A 16,807-nucleotide genomic window follows, 5' to 3' on the forward strand; every position below is an offset into this window, starting at 1 on the left:
TGATTAACTGGTGAAGACAGTGACTAGCTTGTTTCAGATCATTATGTGATGTTTATTGGAATTTTATCCTTTAATTTTGAACTGTGATTTATCTGGAATAGCTGGGAATTTGGGGGGAATAAAACAAGATGGAACAATAGAAACCTCAAGAACTCCTTGACAATTTGGAGGATGAAGGAAAAGTACCTAATGGTTTAGAATAATGTATAAATTTCCTTCTATCTCTGTAAAACCTAGTCTTCCCTTAAAGGTCGATCTATTAGGTTAATGATACCAAATTTAAACTAACTGGTTAGCTTAAAATGTGAGAAGACCAAGAAAGCAAACACACTAATTTCTCAAATGGGTGTTGTCTTGCACATTTTTTTTTTTTTTGGAGTGCCAGAAGTCTGGGAGTTGAATCATAAATGCAGGAATAAACATTAGGTTTAGGAAAGATACGATTAAGAATTTTAAGAAATCTATTATTAGATTAATGATTTCCTATAATGCAGTCTACTATTAACAAATAACATGGACTGCTACTCACCCCTTCACCACCTCCATTTACTTCAAAAAAGCATGGCAGTGTTTGGCATGTATGCATCTTTTCCTGAAAGGTGTTTAGACACTGCAGTGGTCAGCACAGCATAAGAACATAAACAAAGTAAGAATTAGTGACTCCATGATGTTTTCAAGCAGAAAATGATGCAACAATTGGAAAAAAATGGTACAGATATGACTGGGGGTGTCATTTTTCCACTGTGGGGATTCCCCGTTGCTTTGTGTGTTTCAAAGAGAATTGATTCTGGAGTAAAGTCTTGCTTGTATGTACATCTGCCACCACTTTGGAAAAGAGGCAAGAATATATTTTCTGGACAGGTTGTGCTCTTCGAACTGCAGGTTAGGAACATGGATCAGCTTGCTACAGGGCTGTCATGTAAACATGGTAAAGTCAATTCATTTTCTGTGGTTTGGTTTCTTACTTGTGTAAGCATAACATTGCACCGTTGTCTCTACTAGTGAGTTTCTCAAGTTCCCGGTCATCCTTCACTGCCCTTTCCACAGGGTGCTCCCTGCTTCAGTCATGCCAGCACTGAGCACCACAAGCACTCAAGCTGGTGGTGGCTCGGGAGTCGCAGGGACTTGGCGAAAGAATTCCTTCAGCTTTGCTGCCAAGGAAAACACATGGCCCTAAATACATAGGCATACTCTAACATGCTCCATTGCTTTGTTTGTGCATCAAGCATTTTGCCTTCATAAAACAGTGCCGCTGTTTCCATGCCAGCAAAGCCTTTTTAGCTGTTAAATAACCTCGTGGTAGCAGTTGAAGAGGAGACTGCCAAAGCAAGGGGGTGATGAGGAGAAATGTTGATGCCCTGTACCACACAACTTGGCATTTCCTCACTGCAGAGGCATTGGGTAGGGGCCTGGGGCCTTTGCAGACCTCTTTTGGCTGCTGGTATGTGCAGGGTGCAGTAAAGGGCAGTTTTAAAAGCAGGTAAAGTTGATCAAGTTCCAAGGTGATGATTCCACTACTGTCAAATCCAAGTGGGATACAAATTTTTGTGCTGTTGATGGCAAAGTGTGCCTCTGTACTTTGGGGTTGGGTCTTCATCCTTTATCCCTTGAACTTACAACACTAAGAGGTAGTGGCTGTCAGAAACCTCATCTTAGAATATTTACTGGGGATCAAAGTTGGGCAGGATTTGGTGAGAACTGTTTCAAAACTGGAATCCTGAACGTCTTATAAATTTGTAGAACTTTTGCAGTCTTGGCATACAATATTATTTATAGAAGAGCGATATTTTTACTAGTAGACAGTGACGCCTTAAACAAAGGGTAAATACTTGTAGTCATATACTGATAATCTCTTGCTGATTATGAAATCACCCTAACTCTAGTTTTCTTTAATGTATGTTGATAGCAGGGTCCTAGCCCACTTTATGCTAGAAATTGATATCACGGTGAGTTATGTGAATTTTGCTGCTGGTATGCTTTTCTTCTGATCAAAGATGCTGGGGGTGGTGGTGGTAAGGTTTTTTGTTGCTGTTTTGTTTTTTAAATAGTGTATTTTCTTGAGCTACAATGAAATAACTTGGAAGTTTTAGGTTGAAAACAATTCAGTTCTCAAAATTCTTTCAGTGGCAAAAAGCAAGATGATGTGGGAGCACTGAACGTTCAAAGTGAACTACAATGACCTTTTGAAGTGCTTTATAAGTGGATAGTTAATTGCAGTTGCGGGGGAATCTCATACGAATGGATAAGGCAGGAAAAAGTTTCACAGCTGCAGCTTCTATGGCATAAATATTTCAGGCATTATTTCCTCCTTTTTAAATAGAAAAATAGTTCTCACTTTTCTTGGTTTAAAAACAAAACAAAACAAAAAACACAGTAACTTATTTATTTCAATTAATCCTTTTTAATAGTAAGTACTACTGCTACTACTACTACTACTACTTGTTTAGCAAGAACATTTTTTGTCCTCTGCAGTAAATAGTCTCTCCTCTTTTGACCTGACAACACATTAACAGAACAGCATTACTGAGTTAGGTATCTCTCAAGCTTGTCAGTGGATGTTTTTATTTACTCAGCTTCATCTTCACACTTCTAGCTCTTAATGACTTGTGGTAAAGCCAGAATTTAGTTCTTTTTCTAGAGAAACAAGAACACTCCTTAGAAACTGACTGGCTTCCTCTGTATTCAATCAAAACCCAACATTTTACTTAGAATGTTTCTTCACTGGAGCTACAAACTTCATCCAGGACTAATTCTGGTCAGTTTACTCATAAAGACCACGTTGAAATCATTGGTTTATGTTCTTAGCTGGTATAAATTTTTGTAGGTTTACTGACAAAAATACTTTATTGACGAGATAAAATTTTATACTAATGGGAGTGCTTGTAAACAAAGTTAACAAGGATTATGTAAGTCTTTATCGCTGTTATCTTCATTGTATATAGAACCCTTGTCAGTAAGGGATCATTGGCTTCTCTGCTGAGATTGCAAAGAAAAACACATTTTTTACTTGAAAGACAGCTTACTGTTTGTATCCTTCTTAAATTTTCAGGATATGTTTAAATCAAATTTAATGCACCCTTCACTTAGTTTTAATCCTTCATGATGTATACTTTGGCTCTTTCTCAAGAAACGGATCTTCTGAGATTTTCAGTGCACTTATTTCTCTAAATTTGAGATCTTGCCCAATTAAAGAGATGCTGGTGGTTTTTTGTTTGTTTTTCTTTGTTTTTGTTTTGTTGTGGTGGTAGTTTTTTTCTTTAAGTGAGAAAAATGCACTATTACATTTTGAGAATGAAGATCTACGTTGTGACACTTAAGTTTATCCGTACCGGTCTTCATATGTTCAGAACAGGCCTAACAAAAACAGGTTTTTATTATCTCTTCTTTTCTCTGCAACAATCAGTCCTTTCTTTTGTGATTGGCTGCATTGAGAGCACTGAAAGCCATGGTGAATCCAGAATCCTAATTTTCATGGTGGGGTGTGACTGCCTTTCTTTCTCTGCTGATGTGGTACTACATAATATAATTGGGTATCTTCAGGACAGTGGCCTGACTCCAAAGAAATACGTAGTCAGACTTTTTATTGAGCCTAGATATAAACAGATTAGAATTACTAACTGCGTGGGAAGTTTTCTTCAAGTTAAACTTAACTTCCCACATTCAAATGTTCTTGGACAAGGACACAATGCTTTGTTATATAAACATGAAAGAGGTATTAAATCATTTTGAATTTCCAGTCTTGTTGTTAAAATTTGCCTGGGAGCTTATCAAAGGTCTGGGGGAGTTTCTGCAATTCATAGTCCAGAGGAAGAAAACATTGCTATAGATGCATTGTGATGGAGCATCAATCTGTAGAAGGCCTCCAATAAGTACCAGAGATTTGGCAACACAAACTGAGTACCAAACATACATTGCAGAACTCTGAGGACATAAAACATGTCTTGAGTGATGTGCGCAGAAACAGATAAAATTTTAACATGTGCCCTGTGCTTTCTGGGGAATATCTCTACTCAGAATAAATGCAATGTGGAGATGTGTGTGGTTTTCTGTTTTCTTACATGATTATATGCACACTGTCTTTCTGTTTGAAAACTGGACAAGGTCATGGTCCTTTCTCAGTAGTATGATTTCTGATAGATGTTTTTCACCCAGTGCTACGTAAGTGTTGTATTTCAAATGCATAGCAAGGGTGATGGGCATGTTCAGGTGAAATTTAATTGGAAGTAAGATGGGTTTAAGTACTAGTACTCTAGAATAACCAATTTTAGGGATCAAAACAGATTTGCAGTTATAAGGTCTCCAAACATCTCCTTTGATTCTGTGATTTTTGGGTTCCTTAGGATCCTTTGCAAGTACCTAGTTATGAGAAATAGTTCACAAGGCAGTTCATGGCATTCCTGAGTCTATTCTTATGACATATTGAAATTTGACATCTTCACAATAAGAGAAAAATACTTAACATATTCTTAAGGAGGGAAAGAAATACACAATTCCTCTTCAAACAAAAAATGATTTATCATTTTGTACATGAAATATCAGTTTGAAGTAGTGACTACATGAATGAGGGATTTGTATCTCTTTCACACAATTGACATATCCTGGAGATAACTGCTTTTGGAATTCTGTTTCCTTTGGTGAACACAGTGGCTTTGTAACACTGTTTGAAGTGTTCTGTCATCACCCAGATTTGTTACTTGCAGTTTCAACCTTCTTTTTTTCAGTGATGGGTCAAGAAAGGAAGTTTATCTATCTTTTACTGGAATAAACAACAGTAGAGTTTTAAACACTGCATTCCTATTTGTAACTTCACTAATCGCACTCATATTTCTTAGTGTTAACACCTCTCTGATGTTTAGTAATGTTTATATTCCTCAGAGGCGTTTGTCTGGGTTAGTTTTATTGCCACGTCCTTCCTCTGATTCAGGGTTTTTTAGGACTGGTGTCAGTGTAAGCAACGGCTGGCAAAAAGAAAAAGAAAAAAAAAAGTTCTTACTGTATCTTATGCCAGTTAATTTATGGTGATTTATGTGTTTTAAAGGACAACAATTTTGGATGTCTTTGGGGATTAGTAACGTGCTGACATTTTTACTTGTAAATTGCTGGGAGAATTTGGCTGAGTTCCTGGTGTCTGATAGCTTCTTAGTGGCTCTAAGTGAAGGTGTAGATCTGCTTGTGGAGATCTTTCTGTCACACAAGTATCTCCATATCTGTCGTTGGTTGATGTTGTTTAGCAGTAGCCCTGTGTGAATTTTGTTTGTCATCTGTGTTCTGCATTTGCTGTTATTTTTAGTTTGAGTCTTGTCAGGGTTATGCAACTGTAGCAGCACAAGTGGACTGCTCTTTCCGGATGTCCAGGGGGCAAGGAACATGCTTTCGTCATCCCATGAAGATGAATGAGGAACAGAGTAATTTCTTTAGTTCCCGGTTACTTTCCTAGAAAGAGAATGGGAAGCTTGAAGACATAAAATAAGCCCACGCATTTAACATTACAGCAGGCACTGTATAAAATGCCTGAGAAGTTGCTGGAACCAGAATGAGAACCAGGCAGTCCCCCTTCCATGGGCAGCTACCTCAGTGGAGGAATATGACATCATCTTCCTTGTACCTGACCAGTGAATACATGAAGACATCATGCAAAATGTGATTTCTGTGAAAGCTGAATGCTCAGGGTTTCAAAGTCTGTTGTTCTGTCCTGCTTGATGATAACATATAGTCATGTAAAAAAGAGAATCTTGTTGCCAACCCCATTTTTTGGTGTTAGAGGTTAGGACTGCTGTTTTCTGAGTAGAGGTTATTTTGGCATGTGTTTATCATGAGGTAGGTGAGGAAAGAGTGTGACTGGAATGACCACTGTGACAGAAGAGACTGGAAGTGAAATTAAAGAAAAAAAAAATCATCAAAAATCATAAATCAAACCAACTAACCAAAGCAACCACCAACCTTGAAGCAGATTGATTTGTTGAGTAAGGGATTACTGCTACAATGTAGAAATACGAAAACATAAAGGCAATGTAAGAGAAAATAGAAAGTTTGCAATTGAACTTGAAATGAAGTGTAATGTTAAGTAGATCTTTCTAATGGCAAAGTGTGCTGGTGATGGTGTCCATCATGGTTTTTACTTAATAAATACTTGTATACTTAATTTAAAAAACTTATTGACATTGGATTTGTATGTGAGCATAGATACTCTTTTAAAATTCATTATTCTGGGAAAGGTGATCATTGTGGTATGCTTACATCTGAGGTCTTTTGTTCATTTTCCTCGTTTCAAAGACAGGTCTGGAGTATGCCTGTGTACCTAAGATACATTTCTAGAGCTGAAAGAAAGAGGGGAACAAGGGTTTTTGTCTTCTCCTCTCGCTGCACTCAGTTCCCAGACAGTCTGCCACAAAATTATAACTGGTTCCAGATGGTTTCTGATGGAGAGAAAGCTTACTGAAATTGCTACTCTGAGAAAGAAAGGGGAAAAAAGTCATAACCAAAAAAATTAAAAAAAAAAAGTGAAAAGTGTTCACTGTCCAGCAGTCAGCTCTCCTGATGAGCAGTGACCAGTGAAAAATGTGATTGTAAAAGTGTTGTGAACCAAATGTGTAGTATTTATCTGTTTATTGAAGAATTCTTGGATTTAAAAAAAAAAAAAAAAAGCTTGTGCATAGCACATGCTAGCTGCATGACGCTGCACAGAACAGCACCATGCCAAAATACTGGCTCAGGAGCAAGGTGGGAGCTTCACACGTTTGCACAGTATTATCAGAAGAGCTCTTTAACATTGAAGGAGTAGTGGTTGATGTGGGAGGTAACTTGTCCTGAGCTAACGCAGTTATGTGTGGTTCTGTACTGCACACTGTAAGCTGCAACCGTTAATTCGCACTGAAGGGATGATAAGATTACATGTGTTTCAGTTAACTGTTTTGCACAGCAGTGTTTAATTCCAATCTCATCTGTCATAAGCATTATTGTAACTGGAGTTACTCAGAAGTGAGAGCAAAACTATGCCAGGATTTATCCTCTTCTTCTGAATTTCAGTAAGAAGAAATAAAGTTCCCAGATTGCTAAAGCTCACTGGGCAGCATGCCTGCCAGATACTTGACATTATTATAATGTAGAGTTCTAGAAGAGGAACGTTTTTGGTCACTTTCAAAGTTTCGTTCTTATGTTTACACCATATCTAAAGTTACAATGAGTGGCAATTGTTTCCTTGTTATTGTAAAGAATTTTGGAGGAAAATTCAGAGTATCTGAAACAAAATAGAATGTGAAATGCAAAAAGGTATAAAAATAGCAACTTATGGTAGCATTTCAACTTTCCATTTCCTCTTCACAAAATGGTAGCACAAATTTCTTACAGCAACAAATTTAATTTTAAGTATACTTGTTTTATTATTTTTTACTGCACTGGGCCAGTCATGGCTGTGTCAGGTCAAAGTGGGAAATCCACGCAGACTTAATAAGATTTGCACTTGTGTCTCTGAGCTGAAATGGAGATGTGGGGCTTGTTCTCCATTATACTTGGATAGCTGCAGACAAGAGTGGCTGCTGCATTTTTCTGAGAGATTCTATTTTGTGACTATTAAATGATGGATTGTTTCATCCAGCCAACAGTGAGCGAGCTTATTTTCGTTGTACATTGTTTTGTAAATAATGCTTAGACAAAAGTGCAAGCCTTGAACAGCCTCTTTGGTTTTGCTGTTTGGCTTTCTCCTTCAACACACCCCTGACCCAGCAGCAAAAGCAGCAATGACTGTCACTAAATATCTGAGGACAATTTACTAATATTTTGTGTGAGCACATATGTGTGTGTTTTGGTTGGTTTTAAAGAACACTGCATGCATGAACCCGCCTAAAAAGAAGGAAAATTCTATTTTCATTTCTTTTCATATATGTGGTTGAAATTAAGGTAGTATATTACTAGAAAGCAAAAATAAAAAAGCTTCAAAAAATGCAAGCTTTATGCAGATGCAAATAGCAGTAGAACAGTCTACTCAGCAGTCTTGGCCTTCTGTCTCCATATCATATGGCTATTGGAAATACTTGTCACTCTGGCTGTGTGGGTTTTTCTTCTTTTTTTTTTTTTTTTTTCTTTTGTATTTAACTCCTTTTCCTTGCAAAATCTTTTATTCAGAATGGTTCTTATTCTGTGAATTTTAAATGCCCTTCTCTCTTTTAGCATTGAATTTTTCTCTTTATTGAGCTTATGCATAGCCTACACGGTCAGTTTTACTACAGTTTGAAATGTTGCTCAGAATATCTGAACTGCGCTTTATCAACAGTGAGAGCTGACTTTTTAACTGTAGAGCGGAAACAGGGATGTACATACATGAGGAGAAACTTTGGCTCTTTCCCCAAACAATAAACCAGGGGACATGGAGTCTCCTCCAGATCCCCCAGGGCAGGCTTGGCAGCCAGGCCCCGTCCCACTGCCCCACCAGGAGTGGGGTGGCCAGGGGCACCAGGTACCTGCCTGGGGTTGGGCTGAGGCCGTGACCTCCCAAGTCCTCAGGGGCTTCTCCTTAGTGGGGTCATTTGCTCCAGACCCTGACCCAAGTGTGTAATTGTCCTGGATACTAAAATGAAAGGTCTTTTGGAGTTTTTGTGGTGGACTGACACTATAAGGCATTATTTTTTCAAGTTAGAGGTGAACTGTGGATTTTTGGGAAGAGATTGCCTTTACGGCTCTGAGTGGGTTACAGCCCAGCTCCTGCTTTATCACTGAATTCAGTAATAATGCTTCTAGAAAACACCACTGATATTTTTCCTGTACTTTTGTTCTTGTTCACCGATTTTTCTAAAGGAAATGTTGTTGCCTGAAGGGTGAGGTCTAATGTTGGATCTACTTGCATTGGTTAGGCAGCCTTTGATGTCCAGTAAGATGATTGGGGGTAAAACAAAGAAATAAAAACAATCTCAAAGCTGTGAATATTCTAACTAACATGGAAACTGACTGCTTAATGCTTTACTGGAGGGCAGCGCAAGTGTAGAGGCCTAATAATCGTGTCATTAAGACAGCATTTTATTGACAGTCCAGGAGAATCTTGATTGTATGTCCTCATGTAAAATTAACCATTCATTGTGCACATTCGTGGATGGTCTTGTAGAGCACCTTGATTTGGAGGAGATGTATTTGTTTCAGCAATTATTTTACTCTAAGTTCATAGATTGGTCCTTTGCACCAGAACCATGTCATCTCGGGTGTACACCAGTGTCTCATTCCCATGCTAAACCTAGTAGAAAAGGCTGTCTACTTTAGTCTATATCAGTCATCTAAATTAGGCGTTGATTGGGTGTTTTCAGAGCTCTGAGGATGTAACTGGTAGAAAATTTGAAATTAACCTCTTTTTTTAAGGGGTGAACATTTTCGTTGAATGGTTTTCCTGCCACTGGAAAAGTAAGCACGAATGTTAAACCAAAGTTTAGTCTAAAGGTACAAATCTTTGCATAGCTTTCTTAATAATCTTGCGGTTATAAAGTTGTTAATCAGGATGCAAACATTGTGCAATATCCTGCTGAATGAAGGTAGAAGACATATGGCATTTAGTTCGCTGAAGTGATTCCTTCTCATGCTAATGCACACATAAACATGAACAAATTAATCTAGAAAGGATAATGCTAAGAATAATGTGGAAAGAATATAGAAAGAGATATATGAAAAAAATCTCAGCACATTTCTTAAACAGAAAAGTGTATAACAAGCACTGTGTTATTCTGTTAACATTAACAATAGTGACTTTTTTATTAAGATAAATTCAGAAATAGTGACAGGATGGCTACTTCTGTCTTCATCTGCCTGTCATATTTTCTGTGGTAGTGGCTTTTAACACTAGCTTACAATTCTAGTTTACAAGTCAGTAGCCCTTTGATAGTATGTACACACTCTTGAAGGCTGATGTGGAACAGATAGTCTCATCTTCTGAATGGTATTTCTTTTAAAATTTGTGTGGAGCGAAACTAAAATCTTTCATGAAGTTATTTTTTTCCATACCTTTTGAAGATCAGATTCCTCTATTTTGTTTGTTCCCCTGTTTTGCCCTCCAAGATTTCTTGTTTAATAAATGAAATGCATGTTCTATAAAAATTAACCTCTTTAAGTAGAAAAAAAGAAAGAGCTATTAGTGTAAATATGAAAATAATAACCTAGTGCAGGTGTTAGAATTCTGATGTTTGCTTGGAAATACCCAGTATTTATATCTTGAAACTTAGTGGTAAGTCTAAGAACAGCAGTAGATTTCTTCAAGTGTTAAAACATGCTTCTTTGGCTGTCGTATAATACTGAAAATTAAAATCTAGAACAAAATGTTTAAGTTATCATATGATTTTGGATTTTCTGTTTTGTATGGTGTATCCTGCGCATATCTATCCTAAGAATGAGTTAAAATTTCCAACTTTATTTTAATAAAACCTTGAAAAATAGTTCTCGTACTAATTCTGTGTTAAAGATATGGTTCACTTTAAAATAGTTTAAGCAAACATCAGTTTTCCTTAATGAGCTATAAATTTTGGGCTGTCTGGGAATCCCTTATTTTTGTTTTTGAATGCATATGTACAGAGATGTATAATCTGTAGTCTGGGACATTTAAAACTGTATTGCCTAATAAAGGAAGAGAAAAATTAATTTTGAAAGATATCTCACTTAAGAGAATGTTCTTTTCACATAATTTTAGGTAATGATTTTGTGAAATCACAGTGAAATGCACGTTTCTTTTTTTTTTTTTTTTTAGGAAAAAGCAAATACAATAATGAATGTTCTCTTTTAGTGCTGAAATATTGACTGTTTTTATTGACTATGCCAAGAAATGTACAAATAACCCTTAAAATGTTAGTAATCTGTAAGTTCCCAGGTGTAATGTCAATTCTTCTTAATTTCAAAAGCAGAGAAAAGAACTCAAGTATTAATTCTTGTGTAAGACTGGGGAAGGAGTGGTTCTTAAACCTCACATATTCTGATACTCCTATCTAATAGAAATTATAGATCATTATGTTAATGATTCTACTCATATTTGGGGGGCTTTTTTAAGGCTTTAAACAGAAATATTTGCTCTAGTTAATGTAACGTAATAGGAGATATTTTGTATTATAATCAAATTAGCCTTCTTACCTGAGTTGTTTTACCTGGATGAGGTAATCATTGCACACATTTCCTAACAAAGCTTATAAAAAATATTTTACAATGTGTTCTCCATTGCAAAACTGAAGTATTCAGAGGTTATTTCTGTTCTCTATAGCTCTGCAAAATGTATTGGCAGAGCAGGCTTTACTGATTTTTTGTTTCTTTGTGCATGTGTGTTAAAAGTATATACATACATATATATTAAAGATATGTATCACGTATAGTGGGATTAGTGAGTTATGAATACATTTACAGACATGATGAAATGTAAACATCAGTTATCTGCCTGATTTTAATCTGATTGATCAAATGACAATGTAAAAAAGATGAGATACTCTACAGCTATCTTTCTATTTATTTACTTATTTTTGCCACAAATAATTTGTATGGCAGTTTGAAAATTTTATAAATCTGCATGTTATTTTTTTTACTATATATTTCTTTTTGACTGGTATGCGTAAAGGTATATGAAATTATCATAACTTTGTCTTAGATATAGTTGTGAGATAATGATTTAAAGAGAATATTTTTTTCTGCTCTGTTATGCATAAAAACAAAAACATTTAAAATAATCACCTATGAATGGAGAATTCAATTTTGTGTGTTACAGAGCACTCATTTTTCTCCACCCAGGGGAAGATGCTTTAAAGTTATTATAAAACTATAAAAGAGCTAATTAGAAAAAAAATGAGTTTACTTCTAATATGCTAATATGTTGTATACCAGTAGTTGTTTTTTATGTCCTTTCACAATTGTGAATTACTGCTGCCATTGGAATCTGAACAGTAGCAGAGTTTCAGAGATGAAAATCCTATTTCCAGAGTTTTCTTACTAGAGGCTGTTAGAAAACATTGAGGAAGGTTGTTTAAAAAATCTGAAAAGGCAAAATTGTGCATGGACTGTGTATGTATGGTGTATTTACCTATTCAAGCTTTGCATTTATTGTTCTTTTTAGGCAAATCCATATATCTGAAACTAAGAGACTGAAAGTTTTCTGGGATACTAATAAAATTAACACTTTTGGCTTAGGAAGTTTTTTGTTGTTATTGTTGTTTTCAACAAATGTCTTCAAAGTATTTTTATATTCCTGCAGGCACCTATGTGAAAAAATATAAGGCAAGGTTTGTATGGGAAAGTATTGTCCGTTAACAGTCAGGTTTATATAGTTGCAGAGAAATAAAGCTTTGAGAACACAGTCTCCACAAGTCTAGAAATAGAAAGTAGTAAATTTAAAGGTAAATATAGTTCAAGAATAATTCCTCTGAAATTAATTTTGCTAATCGATTAGACAATTTCAAGGAGAGGTAACAAAAGTAAAATGCTAAAATTACATTAATTTTGAGACAGAACTGATAGTGCAAACTGACCAAAGTAACCCAAATATCCAGAAATTTCCATGCCACCTGGCTTGCCAAGAAAGTCATTTGTGTAGGTGCTTTTTCCATTGATGGAATCCCATTGACCTCAGATGGGAATTTTTGCTGTGGTGGGCATCTGCTTATGGCTGCCTTTGCAAAGGAGACCTTTGTGAACGACAAAGGGAGTGCTGATGGGAGAGATGATGGGTTTGTTTGCTTTTTTGGATCATCCTGTGTTTTCTCAGAGCAAACTGAAGCTGATTTCATGTCCAGTGATGACTTCTTGACAGTTTTGAGTATCAGAACTTGATATCCTTCTATAATAAGGGCACCCACTTAATGGATGAAGGGAAGGTGGTAGATGAAGTTTTCTGCATTTTAGCAAGGCTTTTGGCACAGCATTCCTCTGGACAAATTGTGCAGTTGTGTGATGAGCAGGTACATGCTATGCTGGGCAAAGAACTGACTGAATGTTAGGGTGTAAGGTGTTGTAATGAATGGAAGTACATCTGTCTGATCACTAGTGGTGTGATTCCCCAAGGCTCAATATTGGGGTCAGTTCTGTTCAATGTTTTAATCAATGATTTGGATGCAGGAGTTGAATGCATCCTTAGTAAATTTGCTGGAGATACTAAACTGGGAAGTGATGTGGACTCGAGGAATGAGAGGCTTTGCAGAGGGATCTAGATAGACTGGAGCATTGGGCCTTCAGCAATGGCATGAAGTTTAATGACAGAAACTGGATTCTGCACTTGGGATTGAGTGATGCTGGACAAAATTACAGATTGAGAGAAGAGTGGCTTGAGAGCGGCCCTGTAGAGAGGGATCTGGGGGTGCTGGTTGACAGTAGGCTAAACATGAGCCAGCAGTGTACACTGGCAGACAAGATGGCAAACCATGTTTTGGGGTGCTTTAAACACAGTATAGCCAGCTGTTCAAATGAGGTAATTATCCCACTATGTTTACTATTGGTGTGGCCTCACCTTGAATATTGTGTGGAGTTCTGCGCTCCGCGATATAAAAATGACGTTAAAATACTTGAATGTGTCAGAGAAGGGCAACAAGGCCGGTTAAAAGGCTGCAAGGCATGTACTATGGGTTTGTTAAGCTTGAAGAAAAGGAGGTTGAGGGATACCTCCACAACTTCCCAAGGAGGAAAAGTGGAGAGGGAAATGGTCATCTTTTCTCCCTGATATCTAGTGACAGGATGTGTGGGAATGGCTGAAAGCTGTGTCAGGGGAGGTTCAGATTAGACATTAGGAAAAACTTTACCAGGAGGTTAGTTGGACACTGGAACAGGCTTCCTAGCGAGGTGTTTGATGCCCTGTGCCTGACAGTGTTTAAGAGGCATTTGGATCACACTCACAATGATGTTTTAACTGTGGGTCAGCCCTGACAGTTGGACTCAATGATCTTTGTGTAGGTCGTTTCCAACTGAAACTATTCTAATTTAAGAATCTATGTATTTGACAAATAAAGTTATAATGTAGAGTGAATATGTAAATACACTGCAGCAGTTGTTTTCTAATCTTTAATTGTACTAAAAATGTGTTTGTAGCTTTTTGCTGTGGCAGAGTAGCTTTTTAAGACACTAATCTCTTCAGAAAAATACACCAGATGAACAGAGATCGTGAAAAACGATAGGGAAATAGTGAATGGACTGAAGTTTAAAAAAAAATCACAGCCAAGTTTTGGGTTTTTTAATTTATTAATTATGAGAAATTTATTGCTGGTGCTCTTGCAAGAGCTTAAATAAGCATAGTTGTCCAGGCAATGTGTAGGCAAGATTATTATTTTACCAGGTGGTGCTTGGGTATAAATGGAGATTCTATATATTTGACATGAACTTTTTACCAAGGCATTTATTGACATACTGCTAACAAAGGGGGTTGTCTAAAATCACCCAGTTGCTTTTTTTTTATGCTTGCACTGATGAAGCTGGTTGCTAGGTGCTGTTCAAGAAACATAGCAAGCTCAGTTCTGAAGAATATTATCGTAAGAAGAAAATGTGTATAATATTGTACTGAAATCAAGTAAGCCACTTAACAAGATTAAAAGCTGATTGACTGGGCCTCTGCAATAACTGGATCTGCTACCAGAGTGACTGAGAACATTGATCCTTTCCTTTAAATACTGGTGGAAAAACCATCAGGCTTCAGATCAACCTTGAACCACCTTTTCCTATGGATGCCAAAGAACTTCTTCCCACCCCAAATGAAATTTGCAAACAGGCTGATTTATGGATTTGTCCTGACCTCGCAAGTGTCCTTGTTGCCATTCTTTCCAAGAATGCCACTAATAGTCATAGTACATCCTCTGCTCCTGTGCAGAGCGCCCTGTAAGTAAGTGCATATAGCAGGGCTGACTCCCTCTTCTCAAGTACATTCACTTTAAAGTTCTGATAATTGCTTACAAAATTCCCTGTGGGATAGGCCCATTTACTTTTTCTTGATTACAGATGTAAGTGTAAGTCTTCAGGTGGTCTTTAAAGACAGTGTCTGTAAAGGAAGTTTAAGCATTAAGCAAAAGAAGCAGTCTGCCTGGGTTTAATTTTTTTTCAGACATCAGAAGTTGCTCTTAAGCATTCTGGATTTCACACCAAACAAACTTCTATTAAACTTCATGGATTTTTTTTTTTTGAAGGCTGGTGGCAGAATCACGTTTAGAAATAGAACATAGATGCTACTTGTTCTTCCTTCTTGCCAGATATACCCATAAAGATCACACATTTCTTGGCTAAACTGCAGATATGGGGCGAGAGTCCAAAGTCTTTGTATCAGGGCTATTAAGGAATTGGAGTCTTGTTTGGAAGACAAGAATTATAGCTGTTGTATGGATTTGTTTGTTAAAAGTGAGACTTTTTGTTTTTTGTATTTATAACCAGAATGGACAGATGTGATGAGGATCAATTAATGCTTAAGTTGTCAACTCATTCTCTATATAGTATCAACACATTTCATGAAGTGGTGACTGGAGAAACTTGTTTTCTTTTGGGATACACATTTCTGGCAGAACTAAGGCTGCATTTTTCCTCCAAAATCAAGTTGTTTTGGATATAGCTGAGAAAACTGAATTTATATTAGTTACATTCCATGAGTGAATAAATGCCATCTCCTGACTCCTCAGCAGTTGCTTTATCTCATGTGAAAGCTCAATGTAGTAGGTCTCATAATATTCCAATATCAGCTGCACAGTGGATTTAGAGATTACTTCATTTTGTTGGTGGTGGAGGTTTTTATCCTTTCAGTAAGGAAGTCCATATACTATCCTTTCAGCACAGAATATGCATGACATCCTTAGAAAGGATGTGTCTGGGTTGTAGCAATATTGCTGCCCCTTTTAACAGCCTGCTGATATGGGTGTTGCCAGGAAAACGCTTGCACTAAATGTATAAAATAGGAAGCATTAGACAAAGTTAGTGGAGAGTTCTGTTCTTTATAAAAATCAGTATAACACCAGTTGCAAGTTATCAAGCCCTTTTTCGTTTATAATTCACAATCTTTTCCCTAGAAGAATTTTGTAAAAGCAAACAAATGGGTGACAGTAAAAATCAAATTGCTCTCGAATTAAGTGATGTCATTTAAAGGACAACTGGTTATTTTAGGCATGCTCTAATTTGGAATCTGAATACAATTCATTGTTTTTCTGCATTATTTAATGATAATCCTTATTTGTAATATAATGAACTTGTATGTAATTTCTTAAAGAGAGACAATCAATACTACTTTATACATCCCTCTATATTTTTTGGGGGGATGGTTTTGTGAGTTTACAGGTGAGGAAAGTAACCGGTTCAGCTGCCAACTAACTTGTCCATCATTCCATACAGTCTTTGTAACTTGGATGCATCTTCAGTGCTAAGCTTAAAAATGTATATTACTATGAAAATGCCTCATAAGTGTACTTAATTTTATTGATTTAAGCAGCAACTTGAACATTTGCGTAGAAATAACTTAAATAAATGGTAAAAAATTGCTATGGTTAATAGGAAACTCAAATCGTAAATGTTTTGTGCTATTATATATGCTTACCCTGATTAAGCGGTATGTTCTTTTTCTTTTCTCACAGCCTGTGCTTTCCGTTACAATGGGCTCTCCTTTGTCTACCTCATCTACCTCCTGCTCATTCCTCTGTTTTCAGAACCCACAAAAACAACGATGCAAGGTAAGACATACCTTGATTCATTTTTAAGATTCTGTGCTGGGCACAGTACCTGCAAAAGCCTTGGTGGTGAGGGTTTTTCCCTCATTAAGTGAGCTCATTTGTAATACATGCTATAAACTCAGACACTGCAGTTTCTCTGTAGGCTGGCTTTGGTGCTGAAGGACTTCCAAGCCTGATGTTTT

At 36.8% G+C, this 16,807-nt stretch overlaps 1 protein-coding gene across 1 annotated transcript in view; it reads left to right on the plus strand.

The window, feature by feature from the left end:
* The window catches only part of PIEZO2 (piezo type mechanosensitive ion channel component 2), a 334,423-nt gene that overhangs the window by 61,916 nt on the left and 255,700 nt on the right, over positions 1-16,807 (plus strand). The window contains exon 3 of the mRNA XM_050708773.1: positions 16,530-16,625. Within this exon, the coding sequence (XP_050564730.1) occupies positions 16,530-16,625 (96 nt within the window). The remainder of the gene's footprint in view (positions 1-16,529; positions 16,626-16,807) is intronic.

The sequence above is a fragment of the Cygnus atratus genome, chromosome 2, assembly GCF_013377495.2.
Source record: "Cygnus atratus isolate AKBS03 ecotype Queensland, Australia chromosome 2, CAtr_DNAZoo_HiC_assembly, whole genome shotgun sequence".
NCBI lineage: Eukaryota > Metazoa > Chordata > Aves > Anseriformes > Anatidae > Cygnus > Cygnus atratus.